The sequence below is a fragment of the Pipistrellus kuhlii genome, unplaced genomic scaffold (assembly GCF_014108245.1).
Source record: "Pipistrellus kuhlii isolate mPipKuh1 unplaced genomic scaffold, mPipKuh1.p scaffold_m20_p_2, whole genome shotgun sequence".
In the NCBI taxonomy this organism is placed as follows: Eukaryota; Metazoa; Chordata; class Mammalia; order Chiroptera; family Vespertilionidae; genus Pipistrellus; species Pipistrellus kuhlii.
This window is the reverse complement of record NW_023425515.1, coordinates 168,787,079-168,810,928: the sequence shown is the minus strand read 5'-3', so window position 1 is coordinate 168,810,928 and position 23,850 is coordinate 168,787,079. Positions and strand designations below refer to the sequence as shown.

The 23,850-nt window shown below is 59.2% G+C and overlaps 3 protein-coding genes across 9 annotated transcripts; all 3 read right to left on the bottom strand.

Annotated features, from left to right (window-relative positions):
* Positions 1 to 200: 200 nt before the first annotated feature.
* On the bottom strand, positions 201 to 11,479 carry B4GALT2 (beta-1,4-galactosyltransferase 2). Of its 4 annotated transcripts, none has more exons than XM_036445010.2 (7): positions 11,204 to 11,479; positions 9,389 to 9,744; positions 8,949 to 9,184; positions 5,390 to 5,580; positions 4,895 to 5,017; positions 3,745 to 3,849; positions 201 to 1,089 (listed from the first exon to the last, which is right to left on the bottom strand). In XM_036445010.2, the coding sequence occupies exons 2-7, from the start codon at positions 9,690 to 9,692 to the stop codon at positions 939 to 941; spliced, it is 1,110 nt and encodes a 369-aa protein (XP_036300903.1). In that variant the 5' UTR covers positions 9,693 to 9,744; positions 11,204 to 11,479; the 3' UTR covers positions 201 to 938. The 4 variants fall into 4 exon arrangements, with proteins under 4 accessions (XP_036300903.1, XP_036300904.1, XP_036300905.1 ...); XM_036445011.2 differs by having other exon boundaries at positions 11,122 to 11,234; XM_036445012.2 differs by lacking the exon at positions 11,204 to 11,479 and adding an exon at positions 10,720 to 10,737.
* Positions 11,480 to 12,380: 901 nt separating this feature from the next.
* On the bottom strand, positions 12,381 to 15,694 carry ATP6V0B (ATPase H+ transporting V0 subunit b). Of its 2 annotated transcripts, XM_036444405.2 has the most exons (8): positions 15,506 to 15,694; positions 14,713 to 14,761; positions 14,419 to 14,502; positions 14,213 to 14,290; positions 13,934 to 14,003; positions 13,763 to 13,814; positions 13,420 to 13,610; positions 12,381 to 12,673 (listed from the first exon to the last, which is right to left on the bottom strand). In XM_036444405.2, the coding sequence occupies exons 1-8, from the start codon at positions 15,570 to 15,572 to the stop codon at positions 12,647 to 12,649; spliced, it is 618 nt and encodes a 205-aa protein (XP_036300298.1). In that variant the 5' UTR covers positions 15,573 to 15,694; the 3' UTR covers positions 12,381 to 12,646. The 2 variants fall into 2 exon arrangements, with proteins under 2 accessions (XP_036300298.1, XP_036300299.1); XM_036444406.2 differs by lacking the exon at positions 14,713 to 14,761 and having other exon boundaries at positions 15,506 to 15,665.
* Positions 15,695 to 19,343: 3,649 nt separating this feature from the next.
* DPH2 (diphthamide biosynthesis 2) lies at positions 19,344 to 22,417 on the bottom strand. 3 transcript variants are annotated; one of them, XM_036444402.2, is made up of 6 exons: positions 21,949 to 22,417; positions 21,572 to 21,684; positions 21,107 to 21,330; positions 20,224 to 20,907; positions 19,962 to 20,138; positions 19,344 to 19,885 (listed from the first exon to the last, which is right to left on the bottom strand). In XM_036444402.2, exons 1-6 carry the CDS (start codon positions 22,183 to 22,185, stop codon positions 19,761 to 19,763), a joined length of 1,560 nt encoding a protein of 519 aa, XP_036300295.1. In that variant the 5' UTR covers positions 22,186 to 22,417; the 3' UTR covers positions 19,344 to 19,760. The 3 variants fall into 3 exon arrangements, with proteins under 3 accessions (XP_036300295.1, XP_036300296.1, XP_036300297.1); XM_036444403.2 differs by having other exon boundaries at positions 21,897 to 22,175; XM_036444404.2 differs by lacking the exons at positions 21,107 to 21,330; positions 21,949 to 22,417 and having other exon boundaries at positions 21,572 to 21,650.
* Positions 22,418 to 23,850: the final 1,433 nt, after the last annotated feature.

Below are 23,850 nucleotides of genomic sequence, written 5' to 3'. Positions count from 1 at the left end.
TCCGTGGCCACTTTCGGCATCGGGGCAGGTGGAAGAGCCGAGTAATCTGAGCCCCTGAGCTTACTTCGTGGCCTCCTCCGGCTCAGAGGCCGTGCAGAGTACACCCCTCCCCTTAGAGCACCCCACTGGGAGGGGCCCAGGGTCTGGGGTCTGGATTCAGGGACCCACAGTCCCATCCCCAATCAGACAAAGGGGCTGGCTGCTCCATTCACGTTTTTTACTAAAGCACCCACACAAGTTTCTGTGCAATGTACAAACACAAGCTAGCCCTGGGGCAACTGCCTTTGCTCTGAGACAGGGAGATGGGAACCAGACTGGCTGATCCAAGCCCCACCTGCCACCCATGCAAAGCCCAAGCCCGAGATCCCAGGCAGTAACACAGCACCCCCTCTGGTCCCCTCCTGGGGCTGCTCCTCAGCAGGGGGCCACCAGTTTGCCCCCCGCAATGTTGAATGAAAAAGGTTTCCCCTCCCCTGGGAGCAAGGGGGATCCCCAGGTCTGAGAAGTCGCCCCTGGAAGTGGCACTGCCCCCGAGTCATTACCTCCCATTCTTCCAGGCCCTAGGGGACTCAAGGGAGGGGAAACTGAGGCACAGAGAGGTGGAGTGACCTAGCCCAGGCCACTCCATGAGGCAGTGCAGGGGCTGGCCCAATCCTGACAGTTAAGGGGGGCTGGCCTGGGGAGGGAGGAGTGAGGAGGAATGACCCCAGAGGCCCCCCCACCTCGCCCCTAACTTAAAGGGCCTGTTCAGGATGGCAGCCCCTCCAAAGTAGGTTCTGAAATTTCTAGGTGCAGCTGGGAGGGCCTATGGAAGACCCTCAGGAAAACAGAGCCCACAGTTCCAGTCCTGGGGGATCGCCCACGGAGCAGCCGCCGGCCAGGCTGAAGGTCAGTCCTCCGGCCAGCAATCCTTGGCCCGGGAGCCATGTCCTTCAGGGTCAGCCCCGGGGGGGCCATGCCGGGGGCCGGCCGATGTCCACCGTGATGTTGGTGAAGAGCGGCTGTCTGGACACCTCCAGGACCTGATACCGCACGGATGCGATGCCGTCGCGCTTCATGGTCAGCTTCGTGTTTTGGATCTTGGTAAACCTAGAGAGGACGGAGATGATTCCAGATCAGGGCTAACAACCAAACCCAACATCTCTGGGACCAAGGGTCAACCATCTCGGCATCCTCCAGGGGTGACCCGGTTCTCCTTGCCACCCCTCCACCCTCCACCTGCTTGGAGTCCTTTTGCTCTTAAAATTACCCTCGAAACAGATTCCCCGCCCCTGCCCAAAGTCCAGAACTGTGACACCCCCACAAATCTCTCATCTCAGACCTTCCTTTAGACCCAGACACAGGGCGTCCCACAGACACCCCAAATGCAACGTGTCACCTTTACTCCCCAAACCATCATCTCGGCCATCCTCTGTTCCTCATCCTGTAGTCACTCCTTCACCATCTATTTGCTGAGCAGGCCCCATGTGCCAGGCTCTCCCCTAAGCACCAGGGGCACAGCCATACGCAGGCCAGCAAGGTCCTTCCTCTCATCTCCCAAGTCCATGCCATGAGGGGAGACAGGTCACGCACAAGGAACACGGCGTTAGTGCCACGGGACACGGGAGAGGGAGACCAAGAAGGCTTGGAAGGGGTGAGTATGTGACATCAAGCTGACAGCAGGAGGGAGAGCATTCTAGGCAGAGGTGGCAGCACCTGCTGATCTAAACTGGGCATGAGAATTTGCACAGCTCTGTGTGGCTAGACCCTAATGGGCCCAGGGAAGAAACAGAGGACTTAGCGTGGCGGTTACATCAGGTATGGGCAGGGCTCTAAGTCAGAGGAAGCGGGTTTTTATTCTGTGAGCAGGAAGACACGGAGGGATTCTTTAGCCCAGTCTGGGGGAGGGAGGGTCCGGGAACATGGACCCCAGAGGGGCAAAGGGGAAGCAGGGAAACCAGTGAGAAGTCCCTGCGGTGGTCCAGGCAGAAGAAGATGGAGTAAAGGGAAATGCTGATGGGCTCGGGTATGTTTGGGGGTGGCCCTGGCTGACGGTTCGGACATGTGGGGTGAGTGGAAGACGAATCCAGGAGAGCTCCTAGATTCAAGGCGAAAGCAGCCGGGCCGACAAAACCACCGCCCACACAGCACCTTCGGCCAGTACCTCTTGCTATCTTGTCACTCACCCGCCCACGGCAGACATCACTAATTGATGATGGCTATTCCTGAACCAGGACCAAGGCTCCCGGCACTGTGCTTCCAGCAGAGCTGACTCCCATGCCCTGTGTCGGTCCTCCCAGTCCTTCTGAGCTCGGCTCAGACCCCTCTCTGAGCTCTCACTCTCAGCTGCTCCGAAGCCCTCTTCTCCCTGCTCACCGTGATTTTTACCTAACCTGCTTTTTCATCAGCTCCCTGGGCACTCGGGGCTTCCTGCTTCTGCCAGACATCAACCCTACGCCCAGTGCGGCACTCCCCGCTCTTACACCCTGGGTCAGAGCAAGCCACCCTACTGTTCCAGCCGGAGCAGAGCAGCCTCGCTCCCAGCACGCTCCTGGGTTCCCATGGATCCCTTCAGGCCTGCTCGGCTTCCTTCAGGATCTACCCAGCGGCTCAGCAGCCTTTCGCCTTCCTCAGGCTCCAAGGGTGGTCCCTCCATGACTCCCCGATGCCCGTGGGGCAAGAGTGAAACTGACAACCTGGGATTTGAGACTCCCAACACCCATCCATGATCTTCTCTACCGTTCGTCCCAGCCCTCGGGAACTTTAATACCCATGAGTTCCGGACTCTCATCTAGGGGTGTCGAACTCAATCAGAGAAGGGGCCAAAATCTAAAATCCAGCCTAAATCGCGGGCCGAATGGTTTACTGAACAGTCATAAACTGTCATTGTGATGCAAACGCAGCGGAGTGCAGTGATGACAGCGCGGTGCGGGCCACATTGCAAGGCCTGGCAGTGCATGCTCACATTCCAGAGTCCGACTCGTACTATTTCCTTTTATCCGAACTGGCCTCCGCTATGAACCTGGTGAACACGGCACTGTGCCCAAGGTGGGTGGGCGACAAATACTTGCCGGATGAATAGCCGTCAAACCCCAGTTCACCCCCCCCATCCTCCAGGAGGCTTCCCACCATCACTCGGCCAGGACGGCACCTTGCCCTGACCACCTTGTGCCATACCTGCCCGTCTCCCTCCCCAGAAAGAACTTCACAGGGGACATCCTGCTCTGGACCCTTCTCCCCAGCGGGTCTGGCTCCAGACAGTCCCTGAGCAGTGGCAGGAAGCCCCCGTCTACATTCCACATGCTCTCAGGCACTTCTCCTGGCCAGCTCCAGGCACCAAATGTTGCTACACCCTCAGAGACAGAGCTGCCCACTCCCACCTCAGAGGGTCGGCACTGTCTTTCCGATCCCCATCCCACACGCCTGGGGCTCAGGCCTTTGTTGAGCTCCAGGCCCAGGAGCTGAGCCCGGAGCTGCCTCTCTCTCATCCTATCTGCTCCACGGGGATGGGAATGCAATCTCCTCAATGACAGTCTGAGCCCTGCCTTTCCATCGTAGTCACTGCTAGGAATCAAGCCAGGAGTGAGCTGCCTGGGTGAGGCGGAGACGGCGGGCAGGGACCAGGGACCAGAGGCGCTGAGATTTCACGTCAAGGGTCAGGGGGGGTGGGGGGTGGTGTTGGGATCTCTGGGGACCCGCTGCACAGGGCGTCACCCCAGGGAGTGAGGGGAGAGGAGCCCTCGGGGTCAGGGTGCTGGGGGTCACCTCTGAGGATTGGGCTCGTTATGCTTGTCCCGGTCGTGCTTGATCATGCGGTAGCGGCCTATGCGCACGTCTGGGCGTGAGATCTTCATCCCGGTCAGGGAGATCCTGGGGGCGGGGGACAGACGGACTGGAGCAGGCAGCAGGAAGGGCAAGCGGCCCCGCCCGGTGTGCCCCACCCTCTCTGCTCTGTCCTACCCAGTCTGCTCTGCCCACCCTCTCAGGCACCCGGTCTGCTCTGTCCCACCCTCTCAGGCACCCGGTCTGCTCTGTCCCACCCTCTCAGGCACCCGGTCTGCTCTGTCCCACCCTCTCATGCAGCCGGTCTGCTCTGTCCCACCCTCTCAGGCACCAGGTCTGCTCTGTCCCACCCTCTCATGCAGCCGGTCTGCTCTGTCCCACCCTCTCAGGCACCCAGTCTGCTCTGTCCCACCCTCTCAGGCACCCGGTCTGCTCTGTCCCACCCTCTCAGGCACCCGGTCTGCTCTGTCCCACCCTCTCATGCACCCGGTCTGCTCTGTCCCACCCTCTCAGGCACCCGGTCTGCTCTGCCCACCCTCTCAGGCACCCGGTCTGCTCTGTCCCACCCTCTCATGCACCCGGTCTGCTCTGTCCCACCCTCTCAGGCACCCGGTCTGCTCTGCCCACCCTCTCATGCAGCCGGTCTGCTCTGTCCCACCCTCTCAGGCACCCGGTCTGCTCTGTCCCACCCTCTCAGGCACCCGGTCTGCTCTGTCCCACCCTCTCAGGCACCCGGTCTGCTCTGTCCACCCTCTCAGGCACCCGGTCTGCTCTGTCCCACCCTCTCAGGCACCCGGTCTGCTCTGCCCACCCTCTCAGGCACCCGGTCTGCTCTGTCCCACCCTCAGGCACCCGGTCTGCTCTGTCCCACCCTCTCATGCACCCGGTCTGCTCTGTCCCACCCTCTCAGGCACCCGGTCTGCTCTGTCTCACCCTCTCAGGCACCCGGTCTGCTCTGTCCCACCCTCTCAGGCACCCGGTCTGCTCTGTCCCACCCTCTCAGGCACCCGGTCTGCTCTGTCCCACCCTCTCAGGCACCCGGTCTGCTCTGCCCCACCCTCTCATGCACCCGGTCTGCTCTGTCCCACCCTCTCATGCACCCGGTCTGCCCTGCACCCCGTCCGTCACTCACCGGTTGAAGATGTCGTCATCCTCGCCCCCCCAGCCCCAGTACTCGTTGGGGAAGCCGTTGATCCTCAGGAACTGGGCTTTGCTCAGGCCCGACACGCCTCCGAAGTAGCCGGCGTAGGGCAGCCTGTTGTGCAGGAGGGCGGGCGTCAGTGAGGGGCCTGAGGGGAGGACGGAGACGGGCGGGGAAGAGTGTGCCCGGGCCAGGAGCTGGGGCGGGGACTGGGGCTGGAAGTTGAGGGCCTGGGCATGTTAGGTAAGGCGACCAGACGTCCCGCTTTTGGCAGGAGGGTCCCGATATTTTAACGATTTGTCCCGCGTCCCACGGCGTTTTAAAAAAGTCCAAAAGATGTAAAAGAATCTTTCCAAAAACCAGGACTTTTTTTTTTTTAAAAAACGCCGCGGGATGCGAGACAAATTGTTACCAATCGGGCTGTCACCTCGGTGTCAGGGGAGGTGGGGGCGGTGGGGAGGGGAGCGGCGGGAGGGGAGCGCTCACCGGAAGCCGAACTTGTCCATGGCGATGGCGAAGTGGCGGGGCTGGTCGCCGCAGCGGTACAGGTTGCGGTCGTCCATGGGGACCAGGTCCACATCGCTGAAGATGAAGCAGTCGTAGGCGGCGTCCTCCTTCAGCGCCTCCAGGAAGCCCACGTTGAGCAGCTTGGCCCGGTTGAAGGTGTCCTCGCCGTGCTGGGGTCGGGGGAGGGGTCCGGTCAGCTCCGGTCCCCTGACGGGCGAGCACCTGCCACTTTGCCACTGTCCAGAGTGGTCCCCGTGGGCCTGCTGCCCACCCCACCCCCTGCGTGGCTCCCGCAGACGCCTAGGATCTCGTCCAGTTCCTCACCCTGGGCCCGGCCTCCTCAGGCCTTTCCTGATTTGGCCCTAGACTCCGCTCCAGCCGCTGCCCTCAGACACTGAGGGCCAGCTCCACCTCATTCCTCAGGGGCCCGGCGCTTCCTGGCCTTGGCCTTGGTGCCACAGTGCCCCCCCTCCCCCGCCCGGAATGCTCTCCTCGCGTCTGGAAGGCCTCCCTGACGCCTCCCCGAGGCCGCGGTGTCATCATTCATCCCTCCCCGCAGGCTGGCGTCCACTTAAACTGTGATTTAGAGCTCTCGGTTCCATCTTCCCATCACCCAGACACGCCCCGCGGCCTGGTCTCTGTGCCGGGCGTCTCGCTTGTGCCGCCGGGGACCCCCGGAGATGGGCAGCCCTGAGCACGCTGCCCTCCTCCCGAGCACAATCACAGAGCGAGGCGGACAGCGAAGGCCCCGAACGCCCAGAGCCCGCGGGACCGCGCTCCGGGGCCTCGGCCACCTGTCCCCTCTGGCTCGTCCGGCTCTGCACCCAGACCCCTGGGGAGCCTCTGAGGCCAGGACGGGACGGGCGAGGTCACTTGTCTCCCAACAAAAGGACAAGCACAGGCAGTCCCGGCCCAGGGCGCCCGGCCCCACCCTGCGACCTCCAGGCTGGAGCCAGGGAGGCGCCTGTGGAGGGCCTTTCAGGGGCAAGAGAGGCCCTCCCTCACCACCAGCTCATGGGTAGGCGCTGCCGCCCGGGAGCCCTGAGCTGCCCGGGGTTCTCGCTTTCTTCCCTTCTCCCCCGGCACCTCCGCTCCCTCTGGTCCCCGGAGCAGCTGTCCGTTATCCCGGGGCCCATCGGAACTCCTTTCCAACCTCTCTCGCCAGCCGGGAGCTCAGGTTTCTCTCCCGGGGCTCCTCCGCATGCCCAGTCCTCTCCCGTCAGGAAGAGAAAACCTCCCTCGAACCACTGCCCTGCCTTCTTGCCGTCCCTTGTTGGCAGAGGTTTGCTTCATTTAAGGATTTGTCTCCCAACTGCCCGTTCCCGTGTTGTCAGATCTGATTCTTCAACCCACTGCAATCTGCTCCCGCCCCCGCCATGCCCCTGAAATGGCTCGCGCCGGGCCCACCCTGTTGCTAAATCCACTGGACGCTCCTGGGTCCACATCCTTCCTCACGCCCACGGCCGCGCTCACGCACTCGCCACGCTTCCTTCTGGGCACGTATTCCCGGGCTCCCCGGACGCCGGCCGCACCCCGCTCCAGGGTCTCCTCCAACCTCGCTGGCCAGACTTGGCAGCCTCAGCGGCGCTCTCTCTCTCCCCCGACCCGTTTCTTCCCAGCTGGTCCCTCCGCCCAGGCCCCACGCCCCCTGGCAGGCTGGACACTGCTGGTGTTAGGGACCATCGCCAGGCGTCTTCAAACTACGGCCCGCGGGCCACATGCGGCCCGCAGAGGAGTCTGATCCGGCCCGCCAGGTTTTTTGGGCAGTGAGCGCAGCCGAGGTGTTACAGTAGGAATTAGTAGTTCATATAGTCCGGCCCTCCAGCTCTCTGAGGGACCGTGATCTGGCCCCCACTTTAAAAAGTTTGAGGACCCCTGATACACCCTAGCGGCTCCCAGGCCCCTCTCTCCACCGCAGACCTCACTCCACGGTTGACTCATGTGACCAACTGCCCGCCAATCATGGCGCTCACACTTCCCCCAGGCACGCACACTCGTCACACATGCAGAAAAGCTTTCAGAGTCATGCTCTCCCCCAGACCTGGTCCGGCTCCTGGGTTTCCATCTTGCTCACAGGCGCGGCAAACTCCAAGACGGAGCACTCCAGCTGTCCTGGCATCTCCCTTTCCTCTCTCTCCGCCACCGGGGGCGGCACATCTCTCCCTTCCACCCCACGGCGGCCGCCTGACTCACACCACGTCCACCACCCCCCCCCCCCATCACAGCCTCTTCCCGCCGGTCACCCTGCCTCGAGTCTCCTCCCCCAGGCCGTCCTCCACGTGCAACCGGCGATCTCTCCATAGACAAGCCCACGCTTTGCTCCCCCTTGGAAACTTTACAATGGCCCTGGTCAGTTTGGCTCAGTGGATACAACGTCGTCTGCGGACTGAAAGGTCCCAGGTTCGATTCCGGTCAAGGGCATGCACCTTGGTTACGGGCACATCCCCGGTAGGGGGTGCGCAAGAGGCAGCTGGTTGATGTTTCTCTCTCATCGATGTTTCTAACTCTCTGTCCCTCTCCCTTCCTCTCTGGTAAAAAAAAATAAAATAAAATAAAATAAATAAAATAAATAAAATAAAATAAAATAAAATATATTAAAATCAAAAAAAATTTACAATGGTGCCCACCACCGACCGGCTGGATTTCAGGTGCTTAACTGGCCTCCTAAGACCGTTATGGGCTTGGCCTCCGTCAGCTCCTCCAGCCTCACCTTTGTTACCCACCCTTCCTTTTGGACCCCACACCTCCGCCAACAATCCCTGAACACAGGAGACCAGCGCTCTCGCTGAGGCCTCCGGGTCCCTCTGCCTGGCACGCCTGCCTCCGCCAGTCCCCTGCCAGCTGATGCCTGTTCCTCCCTCAAGACCCATCTCACCCATTGCTTCCCACGCCCAGGGCTGGACCAGGCCCCTCGGTGCTCCCACAGCTCCAACTCCAGACGCACACCACACCACCACCACCACCACCACACCACCACCGCCCCGGAGTCCCCAGGGATCCGAGTCCGAGCCTGGGAGTTTTCTGAGGAGGGGAGGGCCTACGCCAGGCCCACTCTGGGCTCCAGGGGCTGGCCCTGGCTGGGCTCAGCAAGTGAGCCGAGGCCCTGGGCTTCCGCTGGGCCGGCACTGGGCACCGAGGCAGACGTCATCCCCCTTGGAGGACTAACTCCTCCGCTCCTCGGCCCTCAACACCTCATCGCCGGCACCCCCTAGGCCTCCACCACCGTGGGAGGGGGCCCCCCAAAGGAAGACCATGGGGCTCGTGCCCATGAAAGCCAGGCACGCACCCGCCCGCGTGCACACCAGCATTCACACGCACGTATCCCCTTCACGAAGATGCGCACCGACGCACGGGTACCCCCACCGGTGATCCGCACAGCCACACAACCATGGCAGACAAGGACCACGGACGCCCCCAGGCCCACGCAGGTACCCACAGGCAGGCGAGCTCCCCACGCACAGTGCCCCTGGGTGGGTTCCCGGTGGCCAGCGCCCGGCGCGGGGGGGGGGGGGGGGGGGGGGGGGCGTGGGCGGCGCACCTGGTTGATGACGTAGATGCCGTAGCGCAGGCGCTGTCGCCGCAGGATGGGGTGCAGGTAGTGGAGCCAGTAGCGCAGGTGGTGCTCCCGGTGCCGGAAGGGGATGATGACGGCCACGGTCTGGGCCGGGGTGCAGTCGGGCGGAGAGTAGCGGCCCCCCAGGAGCACGCCCGGGTTCTCCCGCTGCACCCGCTCCAGCGGCATGGGCGAGGTGAACTCGATCAGCAGCCGGCCCACTGCAGGCAGGACGGTGGCAGGAGTCAGGACCGCATCAGCATCGGGGGACACCAGCCCTCTCCCTCAGCCCGGGGGTGGGCGAGGGAGCCCCAGGAAGCAGCCCCGGGCCCCCGGCACCCCGTTGTCGGTCAGGACTCGGTTCCCCACGGAGCGGCGAGGTCCTCTGCCCACCCCTGCGGGCAGGCCCTGCCCTGCAGGCTCACCAAGGCCCGGCGGCGCATCAGGGCAGGGCGGCAGGACGGGGGCCGCGGAGCCAGGCCGGACGCTGGGGGCCTCGGGGAGCCCGGAGCTGGGGGCGGTGGCGTTGGGCCGGGAGCAGTTGGCGGAGCTGCCGGCGGCTGGGTGGAGGGCACGGGCGGGGCCGCGGGCACCGAAGCGGCTGAAGAAGGCCAGGTGCTGGGCATAGACGTCGAAGTAGAGGATGACGGCCACGAGGAAGTGCAGCAGGCAGAGGAGGAGCACGGCCTTGCAGACGCGCTCCAGCGTCCCCCCCAGCAGTCTGCTCATCCCGCAGGCGGCCTCCGGCCCGCCCAACGGGCCCGGGCATCCGGCTGCCGGCCTGGCAAAGGCAGGAGAGAAACCAAGCCGGGCGGTCAGGGCCGGCGGGCGAGGATACCCACCCTCCTGCTGCCCACTGACACTCGGGGACTCACATTCTATCTGCAAAGGCACACACACACAGCCCTAACAACTCAATGCATCTGAGTACACACATCAACACATCTTCATGCATCTGAGTACTTTCCCACATACGCTTACATTCCTTGTCTATACACACACACGTATTCCCAGGAGGAACTTGGACAGGTGGCTTCTGACCACACTGGTTCATACCTAAACACGGAAACAGCTGTACCTGGAGACCCACATGTGTACCTGTGCCCCAGAGAACAGGCACCCCCACAGGGCAGTATACACACGCCAGGCCTCCAGGTCTAAGGCAGGGGGCCATTCCCTGAGCACCTGCCACGCAGGAGTGCTCTGCGCCCATGACTTCGCTTAGTCCTCCCAGGAGCAGGGTGGGCAGCTGGAACCAGGCGGGGAAGTGGCCCTCAGCGTCCCGATGGCCCAAATGCAGTATGTCTAACGGGATCCCTTCCTTCGGGAACAAGAGGTCAAAATACAGGGTGGGGCACAGGCATCCCCTCTAAGACATCAAGGCTTGGGCTGAACTCTCCGGGGCCTGCCCAGCACTGCTGGCTCTGACCGATGCCCAGAACAGGGGCATCTGAGCCCTGGAATCAGAGGGGCAGACAGAGGGGCAGCACTCAGCGTGTGCGGCCGGACAGGGTCCCGCCTGGGCGCAGCTCCAGCTGCGGCTCCCCCAGAGCAGCTACACTTCTGAGGCCACTTCCAGCGGCGCTCCGGGGTGCGGGGGGAGTCTCCCTCACCGATCCACAGCCACACAGACACCCTCGGTCCCAGCCAGTCTCACCTGCACGGACACACGCCCAGAACTCCGTGCAGACACGCCCAGGTGACAGTGACACACGAGTTACACACTCACAAACAAAGCCGCTGCTCCTGCCCTCACACAGCCGCACCTACAAGCTCCGGGGCGCCTCCCAACACGCGGCCCCACGTGCAACCCTCCCACCCGTCCTGGGGCAGGAGTTCTGGGCCAGGCTGACCACCCGGCAGGGGGCAGGTTTGGAGGGAGGGCTGATCCGCCTGAACACGTGGCACCCGGGCACTGGGGGCCAGTGAAGCCCCGGAGGGTGTGGATGGAGCTGGGGGCGGGAGGCGTGGACGGGGGGAGTGGATGTGAGCGGGGCCGAGGCGAAGAGACGTGAGCGCAGCGCCTCCCCGCGCCACGAGGCCGCGGAGCAGGGACAATGAAGGAGGCCGGTCGGGGGCGGCGGCGGAGCCCCGGGGAGCCGCGGGGTGGGGGTGGGGTGATGCCAGGCCGGGGTCCGGCCGCCAGCGCCTCTCTCACCGGGTCCGGGCGGGGATCGCGGGGCCGGGTCTGGAATCTCGGGGCCGGAGCTGGGGGGACCCCGCGCGCGCCTCCCTCTCACCCGGCGCTCAGCAGGGGGCGCTGCTCCGGCTGGGGCTGGCTTCCCGGCTCCGGCGGCTGCAGACGGCTCCGTCCCCCATGGTCGGGCCCCGCCGCCTCCCGCCGCCGGGTCAGCGGCCCCCGCGGCCCCCCGGCCGCCTCCCGCCGCCGCCGCCGCCGCGGGCCATGGTGCGGAGCCACCCCGGGGCGCAGGGCGGGGCCGGGCGCCCGGGCAGACCCACGGACCCCGGGCGGACCCCGGGCCGACGGACCTCAGCGCCGCCGCCTCCCTCCCGCGCTACGGCGCCTCGGAGGGGCAGGCCCGGCCGGCGCATCCGCGCGCGCGCCCCCGCGGCCCCCGCCTCCAGCGCGCCCGCGCCCGCCGCGCGCCCCCGCGCCGCCCTGCCAGCCGGCGGCCGGGCGCGGAGCGAGGGGAGGAGCGGGCCGGCCTGGCCGGGCGGAGGAAGTCGGTCGGGCCCTTTCAGGGGGTTGGACTCGAGGCCCGGGCTGGCGGGTGTGGGTAGGTCAAACCCAGCGCGGGGAGCAGGGTCTGGGTGGGAGCGCGCATTCTGCCAAAGGGGGCTGACGGGCGGGTTAGGGACGTGGCAGCTCATTGATGGGAGCATTATTAAAGGTCTGCCAGGGGCCGCGGAGGGGGGCCAGTTGAACAATACCCTTAAAGGCGGGGACAAAAGCGTGGTTTGGGCCTGGAGGTGGCGGGGGTCTTCTAAGGTAACAGGTTGGGTTAGACTGGACAATGCCTCAGGGACAGGGGATCAAATTAGGCACTGGCAGGGGACGGTGCTGGGAAATTAATAAGCTCCGAGCTCCACCAGGATGGGGAGCGATGGAGGTCTGAAGGCAGAGCCAGGTAAGGAGGCATGGCCAATGTGGATTTCGCAGACAGAGTCCCAAGGGCATAGGACCAGGCGGACACTCCCCATCATGCCCCCCACAAACACCTTCCCACTGGGGGAGGCCTCCAGTGGGCCCATGCCTCCCCACTCCTTCAGGCCCTTCAATACAGATTTTCAGGGGCACAGAGTCCTCAGCCCAGCACCCTCCCATCCCACCCAGGAGCCAGCTTTGTCCAGAGCAGAGACAGTATGTATGAGTGGAGGAGGCTGGCAGGAGATTGAGGCCGATAGGCCTGTTTACCCTCCTGGGAAAGGTGGTAAGAAGGGCAACAACAGCGCACGGACCCAGACAAATACGTTTATTTCACAAACACTGGGAAGACAGGCTGGGGTGGCGGTGGGACACGGGTGTGGAGCTGCACAGTCACCAGCAGCCCACTCCCCACCAGGGGATCCAGCCAGGCAGTGCCTCCAAGACGACAGGCAGCAAGAAGTGAGTGCAGGGAGGGCCCGGAACGCCGAGCCCTGTGAAAGGGGCACAGCTCCAGCTGCCCCAGGAGAACCACAAATAAATAAGAGCGGGGCACGGCCCCACCCACACAGACCATCTAGTCACCCATCTTCACTCTGGAGGTCTGCAAAAAAAAAAAAAGAACAGGAAAAATCAGGTAGAGATAGAGGAATAGGTAAGAGTGACAAATGGCAGATCAGACCTAACGAACTCGTAGTGAGATGGACAGATGACAACAGATGGATGACTGGACCAGACAGAGAAGACACAATTTAGACATGCTATTCAACTGGCACCATAGATGCACACAGGCCCTGCCTAACACAATGGATATGCTATGACAGACAGACACAGATGAACAGGGACAGTCAGATAGCCACAGTCAGGCTGTGGGGCAGGAAGATGGAGAGAAGTGGCATATAGACAATGCCAGTCACCCTCAGATCCTCAAGCTGACCATTAGCCACAAACTCACACACTGTCAGGCAAAGAAGACACAATTTAGACATGCTACTCAACTGACACCATAGATACAGACAGGCCCTGCCTAACACAGGCAAACACGCCGAGACAGGCTTATTTGGACACAGACAAGATCCCAACCATGGAGACAAACAAAGAGAGATTAAATGAAACACAGACACACACACAAAAAAACAGGAGAAAAAAAAAATAGGACAGTTGTCAGTGTTTCCAGATTAGAAACAAAATTAAGCCGAAAGCTTCAAAAGGGGAAAACCAGAAGATGGGAACGAGGTGGTAGAAGCTGTTCAGGGGTTCCACAGGTGGAGGCGGGAGCACTGCAGCTCCTCTAGAAGGAGGGCGGGTCTGGGTTAGGGACAAGGACAGAGGCTCCCCAGCATTCAGCACCTGTAGGATCGCAACGATGACCCCAAAGAGGCCGATGGCGCTGCCAAAGATCTCCACGATAAGAATCTTCACGAAGAGGCTGGGGTTCTGTGCATCGGCCAGGGCGGCTCCACTGCCCACAATGCCCACGCAGACTCCACAGAAGAGGTTAGACAGGCCCACCGTGAGGCCAGCTCCGAACATGGAGTAGCCTGGAGGAATGGAGAGGGAGCACTGAGGCCAATCAGCCCAGCTGTGCAAAGCAGGCCCAAGTAGGTGACCAAATATCAAAACGAGGTGTCTGAACTGGGGTGGGAAGGGGAAAGTAGATGTCCTAGCTTTTTGCCTGCACACACTCTCCTACCTGCATGATAGTTTCGATGGCCGATGGCTTTGGGGTCCGTGGCACTGAAAGGCTGAGGGAGGCAGAGGAGTAATCAGAAACCAACCTCTGTGCTCCTCTGTACACCCCAAGCAATGTGTAGAACACACTGGAATGGATGCCCAACCCCACCCCATCCCCAGTACTCCATACCTCAGCCATGTTGCTGAGGACAATTGCCATGATGATGCCATAGATAGCCACAGCCTCACAGAAGATGATGCTGGAGGTAGCAGTGGTGGGCAAAGGCGGTTGAGAGGAGAAAGAGATTAGAAAGCAATCAACCTTCCTCCTCACAGAGTCCCCAGTCTCCTTTCCCCCACTGGCATCCCACCTCATCAGGAGGCTGGTCAGGAGCAGAATGTCAGGTCAAACCAGTGGGCAGCTCCTAACGCAGCTGGTTCCGACAACCTTCCAAGGGCCCTCACTTACCTGACCAGGTTCTTGGTCTTGATCCGAGGGGCCTTCACCCCTCCCCCAATGATGGATGAGCCAGTGATATAGATGCCCCTAGTGGAAAGGTAAGAAACCAAGGAGCAGAGGCCAAGCTTGTCAGTGTCCCCAGGATGACTAAGGACCCACCCACCACCTGCTGTGACTCAGCCCCCATCCCCCGAATCACACCACCCAGCACTCACCAGGCTGCCCCGACCACAGACAGGGAGATGGCCAAGCCAATGCCCAGGTTTGACCACATGAAAGGGGAAGTCTCTGTCAAGAACCTGGTGTGGAGACAGGGAGGAAAGCAATTCAGTCTTGGAGGGGAAGTGAGCACAGAATTCACTCCCCACACCTCCAACGCCACCAGCACTGGTTGCTAAAAGAGCCCTTATCTCCGAAAGGTCCACATCCCAGGCAGCTGGGGGTGGGGTGGAGGAGGGGGATTGCAGAGAAGCAGCTCCTGGGGGAATCCTCTCCCGGCCCTCCCTTACCATGCCACATCAAAGCGGAAGCCCAAGTCAAAAATGGTGTAGCAGATCCCTGCAGGAGTGAGAAAAAAGGCGGTTAGGGGCTTCTCTCTAGAGAGAAGCTCCCCAACCTAGTCATGAAGCTCCTGCCCAGCTGATGGGACAGCTCAATGGGCTGCCCACACCTAAGTCAAGCTGGTCCCCGCGCAAAAGCACGGCTGTCTTTCTACACAGACGCCTCTCCTCAGGCCTCCATTTCCTGCCACTCCCTCAGTAACGTCGCGTTTGGTGACACCACCTCCCAGACCTAGGTCCTAAGACCCTTCGGGGCAGCAGCTCGCAGGCCTGAATTCCCTGGAAGGAGGGAGGGAGCAAGGGCTCTGGCCAAGCTCCACTGGATCCCGCCGGCCCAGTCCGCGATGCTGTTTCCCCAACAAGCTGGGAGTGGGGGTTGGGGTGGCTAAACGACCAGAGAAGGAGGAACTGGAGCAGCCTGCTCATGACCCAAGCAGGCCGGTCAGGAGCAAGAGGGGCGACAGCCGCGAGACGGGGCAGGGGGGGCGGGGACGACAGAACGCAACCAGGGCTGCTTTCGCGGCCCCCACGTACCCCCGCCCGCGCCCCTCCTCAAGCAGCTGGAGATCAGGTCTCCTCTGTCGGGGTCAGAGGCCCCCGCGGGCGTGCGGCAACTCCCGGAGCCCGGGGTACACAGCCCGCGCTGCAGCCCAGCGGACCCGGGGCCCCAGGACCCCCGCCGGGCTCCAGACCTGCCCGCTCGGCCCGGATGCCGGCCCCGCCCGCCAGGGCCCGGCCTCACCCACGCCGATCATGCAGGCCCAGAAGGCCACGAAGACCCCGGCGTAGAGGAGAGCTAGCCCCGTCATGGCGGCGGTGACAGCGGGGCACGGGTCGGTGGAGACAGAGCTGAAACCGCGACCCTGCGTCCACCGTCCGCCCCGCAGTCAGTCCGCCGCCCGCACCGTCACCTGACTCGTCCACGTGACGCGCCTGCACCACCTGACCCGGGCCCGGCTCTGCGCTGGGGCGGGCCTAGCACTTGCCACACCGGAACTGAGGCGCTGAGCATTGTGGGTGATGTAGTCTCGCGCTGCAGAGCGCCCTTCTTACCAGGTTTCTCCACCTCGCAGGTCTCTCGCGCATCTCCAAGGCAGATTCTTCTCAGCCCCGACACTCCGCCCTGCTCGGTCCACCAGCCCTGCCTCACACCCGAGCCTGCTCATGGCCTCCGTAGCTTAGCCTCCAACCCAGTGCGGACCCCTTTCCTGCTGGGTGTTGTGCTCTGTTTCTCAAGTTCTTTTCTCTGCCTGCAGCACGCTCTCTAGTGCTTACCCTAAGCCTGGCTAACAGCTACTGAGCCTCAGAAATCCTTCTTCCCCAGCCTTCCCTAACCCTGAGGTATGGTGGTGCGCCTGCTCTGGGACCCTAAGAAACTTCAGCAAGATCATGTCACTCTCTTTAAAATGCCCTAGTGGCTCAATTTCACTCTAAAAGACATAGTCTTTTCTTTAAAAAAAAAAAAAAAAAAAAAATATATATATATATATATATATATATATATATATATATATATATATTGATTTTTTACAGAGAGGAAGAGAGAAGGATAGAGGGATAGAGAGTCAGAAACATCAATGAGAGAGAATCATCAACCAGCTGCCTCTTGCACACCCCCTACTGGGGATGTGCCCGCAACCAAGGTACATGCTCTTGACCAGAATTGAACCTGGGACCTTTCAGTCCACAGGCCAACGCTCTATCCATTGAGCCAAACCAGTTTTGGCAAGACATAGTACTTAAAAAAAAAAAAAAATTATTTTTTACAGAGAGGAAGGGAGAGAGATAGAGAGCTGGAAATGTCAATGAGAAACATCAACCAGCTGCCTCTTGCACACCCCCTACTGGGGACGTGCCCGCAACCAAGGTACATGCCCTTGACCAGAATCGAACCCGGGACCTTTCAGTTCGCAGACTAACGCTCTACCACTGAGCCAAACTGGCTTCGGCAAGACATAGTACTTTTAATGGCTTACTAGGCCTCTTATCAGTGTGGTTCTGAACTTCATTTCTGTTACGCCCCCACCAACTCCTCACTGCACTGGCATCCTTGCTATCGCTTGAACATACCAGCCATACCCTAACCACATTGGCCTTGCACTTGCTCTTGGCTCCAATTACCCAAGTAACTCACTCTGTAAACTTCCTTTTAGTCTTCTTTGACTTTCTTCATAAGGCCTTCTCTGACCATCTGTTTAATGTTATAACTCCCTGTCCTTACACTCCCTTCCCAGTTTTATATTTCTCCATAACACTTACCACCATTTGTCATACTGAGTGTTTTGGTTATCCATCTCTCCCCACCCATGAGAAGGTAAGCATCATGAAAGGATTTCTGTTGATCTCACTGTTGTATTTCCCGTGCTTGGCACTCAGTGGGTGCTCAATACGTTTGTAATTGGTAGTTACAAAATTGTCAAGGGGGTGTAAAGTATAGCATAGGGAATATAGTCAGTAACCCTATATAATAAAGAGATAATATACAAATTACCCTCACTCTCTCACAAGATGGCTGCCTACCACCAGGCTGGCAGGGGGGTGAGGGAGGACCAAACCACTGAAAAAGCAGGCTGCAAGGGGTGACCAGGCTGGCAGAGGTGCAGTAAGGGGTAACCAGGCCGGCGAGCAACCTGGCCAACACACAGAGGCAGTGAGGGGCGATCAGGCAGGTGAATGATTAGGAGCCAGCAGTCCAGGATTGTGAGAAGGATGTCCGACTGCCAGTGTGGGCAGTGGACTAACTGCGGGGCGGACGGTAGGCTTCCCTTCTCAGAGAATTGTTTCAGTGTGTAGTGATTGCCTATTTAACCCCTCCCTTCCCAGTTACAGTGAAGACAGAAATTCAAAGACAATTCAGGTCTCCACCCATAGGACCTGCAGTGTTTTACGAGTAAAAAAAAAAACAGGAGAAAACGTATCTGATTTTATTCATTTCTGAAATCTCCCTGAGAAACAAACCAGCACTGCCCAACAAACTTTCCGAGCTGATGGAAATGTCCTATAGCCACGCTGTCCTCTTACATGGCTACATGAGCAGTGAAGTATGGCCAGTGTGACCAGGAAACTGACTTTTTAATCTTACATTATGTTTAAAATAGCTGGTACACTGGACAGCACAAGTATAGACCAGTGGTTCTCACCTGGGGACAATATTGCTTCCAGAGGGGACATTTGCCAATGTCTGGAGATATTTTCGATTATCACAATCAGAAAGTGTATGTTCCTGGCATCTTGTGAGCAGAAATCAGGGATGCTGCTGAACTTGCTACAATGCAGAGTAGCCATTCACAATAAAGAATTATCTGGCCCAGCCAAAACCGGTTTGGCTCAGTGGATAGAGTGTTCGCCTGCAGACTGAAAGGTCCCAGGTTCCATTCTGGTCAAGGGCATGTACCTTGGTTGCGGGCACATCCCCAGTAGGGGGTGTGCAAGAGGCAGCTGATTGATGATCCTCTCTCATCGATGTTTCTAACTCTATCCCTCTCTTCCTCTCTGTAAAAAAAATCAATAAAATATATATTTTATTATTTTATAATATATATATATATATATATATATATATATATATATATATATATATATTTATTTATTATATTATATTTATAAGAATTGTCTGGCCCAAAACATCAGTTGTACCGAAGCTGAGAAACCCTAGTATAAAGAGTGGTCGACAAACTCATTAGTCAACAGAGCCAAATATCAACAGTACAACGATTGAAATTTATTTTGAGAGCCAAATTTTTTAAACTTAAACTTATCCTAAGGCCTCTTCTTCAAAACAGACTCACCCAGGCTGTGGTATTTTGTGGCAGAGCCACACTCAAGGGGCCAAAGAGCCGCATGTGACTGACGAGCCACAGTTTGCTGACTACTGGTCTAGACTATCTATAACCTGCCTTTGAAAAGGACAGACCCTCAACTGCACACCAGGAACTGGGATTGGCCAGAGGCCCTGGGCTGCTCCCAGAACAGATGGGCCTAGGCGGCTTCAGGAATGCTCCAAATCAGTCCCCGTCAATCAAACATCAAACATTTTACTAAACCAAAACATGCTAAGCCTATGCCAGTGTCAGTACAAGACAAAGCTGGATCCTGTTCTTAGTGAGGGGCTGCCTGCCCTGCCTCCACCCAGGCTCCTTCAAGGATCCTGGCAGAGGGGAGAGCACTAAAAGTTTGTTTTAAAACAGATCTTGCCTCAGGTGTATTTGTACAAACAACATAGAAGGACACTAGTTCCATGCAGATAGCAGTCAAGGGGTCACACCAGTCCTTCTCTCCTCCCATCAGCAGAGGCCTCTCCTGTGGAACCTTTAAGGGGGTCTGGGCCCTTTGGGAGCCTGAGCCTGAGTTGCAGCTGCAGCCTGAGGCTTGGTTTAAGTTAGGGGTGTCGAACTCAATCAGAGAAGGGGCCAAAATCTAAAATCCAGCCTAAAACGTGGGCCGAATGGTTTACTGAACAGTCATAAACTGTCATTGTGATGGAAACGCAGCGGAGTGCAGTGATAACAGCGCGGTGCGGGCCACATTGCAAGGCCTGGCGGGACGGATTTGGCCCGCGGGCCTTGTGTTTGACACATGTGGTTTAAGTGTTGCCTTGGCCTTTGGCCAGCAGGACCCGAGACCCTTAGTGATGGGGACACAGCACATTTTCCAAGTTCAGGGTGAATGATGTAGACAAGTTGACTGAGCTTGCAGCTGCCACCCTTGGGGATCTCAGGCCTGACTTCCGTGGGCTTTATGACGGCCTTGATAGCCTTGGCACATGTGCTCATGGCATTAGTGTTGATGATGTGCCTCTTCTTGTGCTTTTTGGCGAAGCGTATGTTTCTCAGGAACTTTGGATCTAGTTCCTTCTTGATGCCTTTTCTGTGCCATTTTCGGAACCGGTTGTGCATGGTGTGGCTCCGGGACGTGGCCACATCTGCACTGAAGCCCGCAGCAGCTGGGACTGGAATAGTGATCCTTAAGTCCACCTGTGTCTCCGGCCCCCCAGGGCGTCAGCTGCTCCCCTCATCCTCATAGGCGATGGCAATTCCCCGTCTTCCGCTCACGACTCCTGTCACGGGTGTCTGACCCAGGTGAGGCTGCAGCCCTTGCCAGCTCCGGGAACTAAGGAACGAGGCTGCAGAGAGGGGGCTGAAGCTGAGTGGGCGGGATCCAGGAGAATCCCGATGGGAGTGGAGACGTGGCACACTCACCTGCAGGGCTACTCTCAACCAGCTCCAGCTGAGGCCGCGGGGTCAGGGCTGAGCACCCAGGGTCATTGGGTGGCTTCCAGGCAGGCAGAGGTCGAAGCTCCCCCGTAATGAGGGACACATCTGGGATGTCCCACAGTTCCGATTCAGGCGGCGGGAGGGGCACGTGGAAGGGGGAGCCTGGGAGGGAGGGAGATGATCCATACTGGCCCCCTGCTCCCACGCCCCAAACCGTTTCCAGCTCAGGCAGTGCCCCGCCACTCACCGGGTAATAAGTCGGCGTAGTGTGTGAGGTGGGGAGCCAGGCCTGGAGAGGGCCAGGCAGGGTTGCAGGCAGCCTCCAGCTCACATGGTGACAATACAGGCCGGAAGAAGCTACCAGAAGGCTGGGGAGCTAGGACACCAAGAGGACAGGCCAACAGCACAAAGACATCGATCTCAGGGAAGTTGGCGAGTTTGGGAGGCGTGGGCCGCCCCAGAGCGAGCACATAGCTGTGCTTGCCGGCGGCCCGCGTCAGGTTCCGCAAGTGTGCCAGCGCCTCCCGGTGTCGGGCCACGCCCAACGTGCCCGCCAGCAGCCCCACCACGCGAGCGTCTCTGGCCCTCTCTACCAGGTATCGCCTCCGTGCCCTCAGCCGCCCCGCCCGGGCGCCTTCATCACGAGTCCCCCCTGTGTCTGGGCGGCAGGAGGAGAAGGAGCGCTCAGGTGCCCAGCCCAAGAGCAGCCGGCCCAGGTCAGGATCGAGGTCAGGGTCAGAGCTGGCCCCAGAGCCTCCCACATAGAAGGCATCGTACTCTTCCAGACACCTTCCCGGGGCCAGGGGGAAGCGACGCCCGAAACGCTCCAGGGGTCCAGGCTCCGAACTGAGGGAGCCCACGGGCAGGGGAAGAGCCGGGCTGGAGACAAGCAGGTCCACGTACCGTGGGCGAAGGAGAGTGGCCAGGGCCTCTGGAAGAAGGAAGCGGTGTCAGGGTTGGGGCCTGGCAGAGCAGCAGCTCCCCCTGTTCCCCAGAAGACGGAGTGTGACCCCAAAGCAAAGGCTGGGGTCCAGCTCACACTGAGAACGCTCTGGGATGTCCTGACATGGGGACATGAGGAACAAAACAGCTGACCCCCTCTCCCCGCACGCCCAGGCAAAAGCCCTCACCCAGGGCATGGGCACAGGCCGGCTCACTCAGCAGCACCACAGGGGCTGTGGGGTCGGGATTCTGGGCCTCAAAGGCTTTGGCGCAGAGCTCCAAGGCCACAGGACGCTGACCAAAGACGAAGGCCACCGGCAGTGGGCGGGCCGGAGGGCTCAAGCAGGCAGGGCCGAAGTGTACAAGGGCCTGAGCTCCAGCTTGCTCAGCACCCAGCACGTCCACACAGCAGCTGCAGGGGAGACACCGTTAGTGAGAACGGTTTCATCAGAAAGCTCCTGTCTTCAATGGGAAATGTGGTCAGTGAAGACGACGATGTTATAGAAACACAGTCATGGAGAGGAGCTGGTGTCAGGAGGGCAGGCATCAAGCAGCATCAGAGAGAACAGCCATTAGGGGCAGGCACTGTCATAAAGGGAAAACACCGCAAACCCTGGGTCCCTAGGCCTCCGTCCTTAAGCCCAACTTCACACCTGCCATAGGCTGTGTCCCCCAGAATGAACATTTTCGCCCCCGTGGACTCCTCCAGTCGTGCAGCCACAACCCCAGCATCTCCCAATAGTTGGTCAGGGAACTGCAAGGCCACCTGGAAGCATGAATCATGGGGTCGGAAACGGCCTCTCCTTCACCGAGGGTCGTCTCTGCAAGGAAAACCTCCAGGGAGTCCCTACCCAACCAACCTTCACAGCCTCTCGTCCCAGAGAAGACCTCCCTTCACCACCACCCCCCCCCCCCGCACAAAATTACCCTGAGACCCCGATCCCATGGGGGAGCCACTCCTCCCTAACCTGCCCTCACCCGCTGACACGCCAGGTCACGGACAAACGCGACGACTCGCTGCAGCTCGTACACTCGGTCCAGGTCCGCCAGCGGCGTGAGCAGCCCCGCGGCCCCCGCCTCCCGCTCCAGCGCCGCCTCCGCGGGGCTGCTGAATGTAGACTCCATGAGGCACAGCTCGGCTGACGGGAAGCAGCGGGGACCCCTCGGTCTCCGCGTTCTCAAAAGAGCCCCTACTGGATGACAGTCCTTGGACGAGGGCGGGGAGGTTAGGACTCAGACCGCCGGCAGTGAACGGCGAGCCGCGCATCCAAAACTCGCGTTTCCTTGCCTCACGTGAGTCAACCGAAGACTACTTCCGGGTTTTGAGGCGGGGCTGACGGCAATTTTACCAATCTCAAACCAGCGCGGCTCCGGCTTCCCAATCCTCGCCTACCAAACCGCCCACCGGCCTCAGAGCACGAGGCCAACAGTAAGCACTTCCGGGGGAGATGCGGAGCCTTGTGGGTATTGTAGTTCCTCTAGCTCTCCTCTCCAGGCTCTGGGCAGGTTCAGCTCACTGCCCACTCTCCAAAACACCCACTCCCTGAAAATAATTACTCCAATTTGAGCAACTCAAACTTCTCCATGGCTGTTTCCTAATCTGTAGAATGGGGCTTGTAGCAATAGTACTCCTAATAGGATTGTTGGATCAAAACAATTTAGAAATAAAAGTAGTCCTTGGCATATCACATATACTGAAAGCATTGCTATTATCCGCAGTCAGTCAAGCAGGGAAACATTAAGTATTACTGTTCACCAGGCCCTGTACATCCTCAGAGTTTACAGCCTTTAGAGTAAGACTTGTCCCATTTTACAGGTCAGGAGGCTGAGATTCAAAGAAGCTAACTACTTGTCTAATAAGACACAGCAAGTCAGTGGCACACTATATCAAACCTAGGTCTGATTTTAGAAGCTGGGCTTTTGAGTTCTCTTTCTCCAAGATCCTGTGCTACACTGAACATGGGCGAGCAGCAGAAAAGGAGAAAGCACTGGATAGCATGTAGTAGGAGAAGAGAACTGAGAAATCAAGAGTAAGGTGAGACTCGAGCAGGGGCAGGGGGACAGTGGCCTCAGGAGATGGCACATGAAAGGCTGGCATGGGAAGAGATTGATTGAGAATGAAGAATGGACACAGAACTTGTGCAAAAGTTGGGGGGGAAAAACAGGGGAAGAAATATAAAAGTAATCAATTCTATCACCTCTGAGACTCAGACTCACAACAGGATGGGGAGAAGCCAGCCAGGCCTATTCTCAGATCTTACTGTGACTGAGAAGACAGAAAGGAAAGGAACCTGCAAAGGGAGAGCAAGGGTCAGGAGCTGTCCCTGGTCCTGACCAAGCCCTGACCATCACATTGGGGATTTAGGAGTATACAGACATTAGGTCCTGCCTTCCTCTTCCTCTGGGGTCTGCAATGCCTCCTCACCAACCATGTAAAAGTTTGGGTGTCTCCACATCCCCACCCCAGAAACCCATCCTGAAACTCAAAGCCACGCTCCAATTATTTCCTCCCAATTGGACTCAGCCTAAGTCCTATACCTCAGAAGCCTCCCATTTATATCAAAAATAAAACTTCCTGCCCAGGCTGAGTGGTTAAGCATCAATCTATGATCTAGGAGGATACAGTCAGGGCACATGCCTGGGTTGCAGGCTCAATCCCCAGTGGGGGGCATGCAGGAGGCAGCTGATGAATGATTCACTCTGATCACTGATGTTTCTGTCTCCCTCTCCCTTCCTTTCTGAAATCAATTAAAAAAAATTTTTTTTTTTTTTAAGAAATAGCTCAACTGGCATGGCTCAGGGGTTGATCATTGACCCATGAAACAAGAGATTACGGTTCAATTCCTGGTCAGGGCACAAGCTTGGGTTGAGGGCTTGATCCCCAGGAGGTGTGCAGGAAGCAGCTGATCAATAATCGGTGATGTTTCTCTCT

Excerpts from the sequence above, each read along its gene's own strand:
- B4GALT2 (XM_036445010.2), bottom strand. The coding sequence starts at position 9,692 with ATGAGCAGACTGCTGGGGGGGACGCTGGAGCGCGTCTGCAAGGCCGTG. Across the intron at positions 9,185-9,388 it reads TGATGCGCCGCCGGGCCTTG|TGGGCCGGCTGCTGATCGAG; the intron begins GTGAGCCTGCAG and ends TCCTGCCTGCAG. Across the intron at positions 3,850-4,894 it reads GATGACGACATCTTCAACCG|GATCTCCCTGACCGGGATGA; the intron begins GTGAGTGACGGA and ends CCCCGCCCCCAG.
- ATP6V0B (XM_036444405.2), bottom strand. The coding sequence starts at position 15,572 with ATGACGGGGCTAGCTCTCCTCTACGCCGGGGTCTTCGTGGCCTTCTGG. Across the intron at positions 14,762-15,505 it reads GGCCTGCATGATCGGCGTGG|GGATCTGCTACACCATTTTT; the intron begins GTGAGGCCGGGC and ends TCACTCCTGCAG. Across the intron at positions 14,291-14,418 it reads TCTGTGGTCGGGGCAGCCTG|GGGCATCTATATCACTGGCT; the intron begins GTGAGTGCTGGG and ends CCTTTCCACTAG.
- DPH2 (XM_036444402.2), bottom strand. The coding sequence starts at position 22,185 with ATGCGCGGCTCGCCGTTCACTGCCGGCGGTCTGAGTCCTAACCTCCCC. Across the intron at positions 20,139-20,223 it reads CTACGCCGACTTATTACCCG|GCTCCCCCTTCCACGTGCCC; the intron begins GTGAGTGGCGGG and ends CCTCCCTCCCAG. Across the intron at positions 19,886-19,961 it reads GGTTGAGAGTAGCCCTGCAG|CCTCGTTCCTTAGTTCCCGG; the intron begins GTGAGTGTGCCA and ends CCCTCTCTGCAG.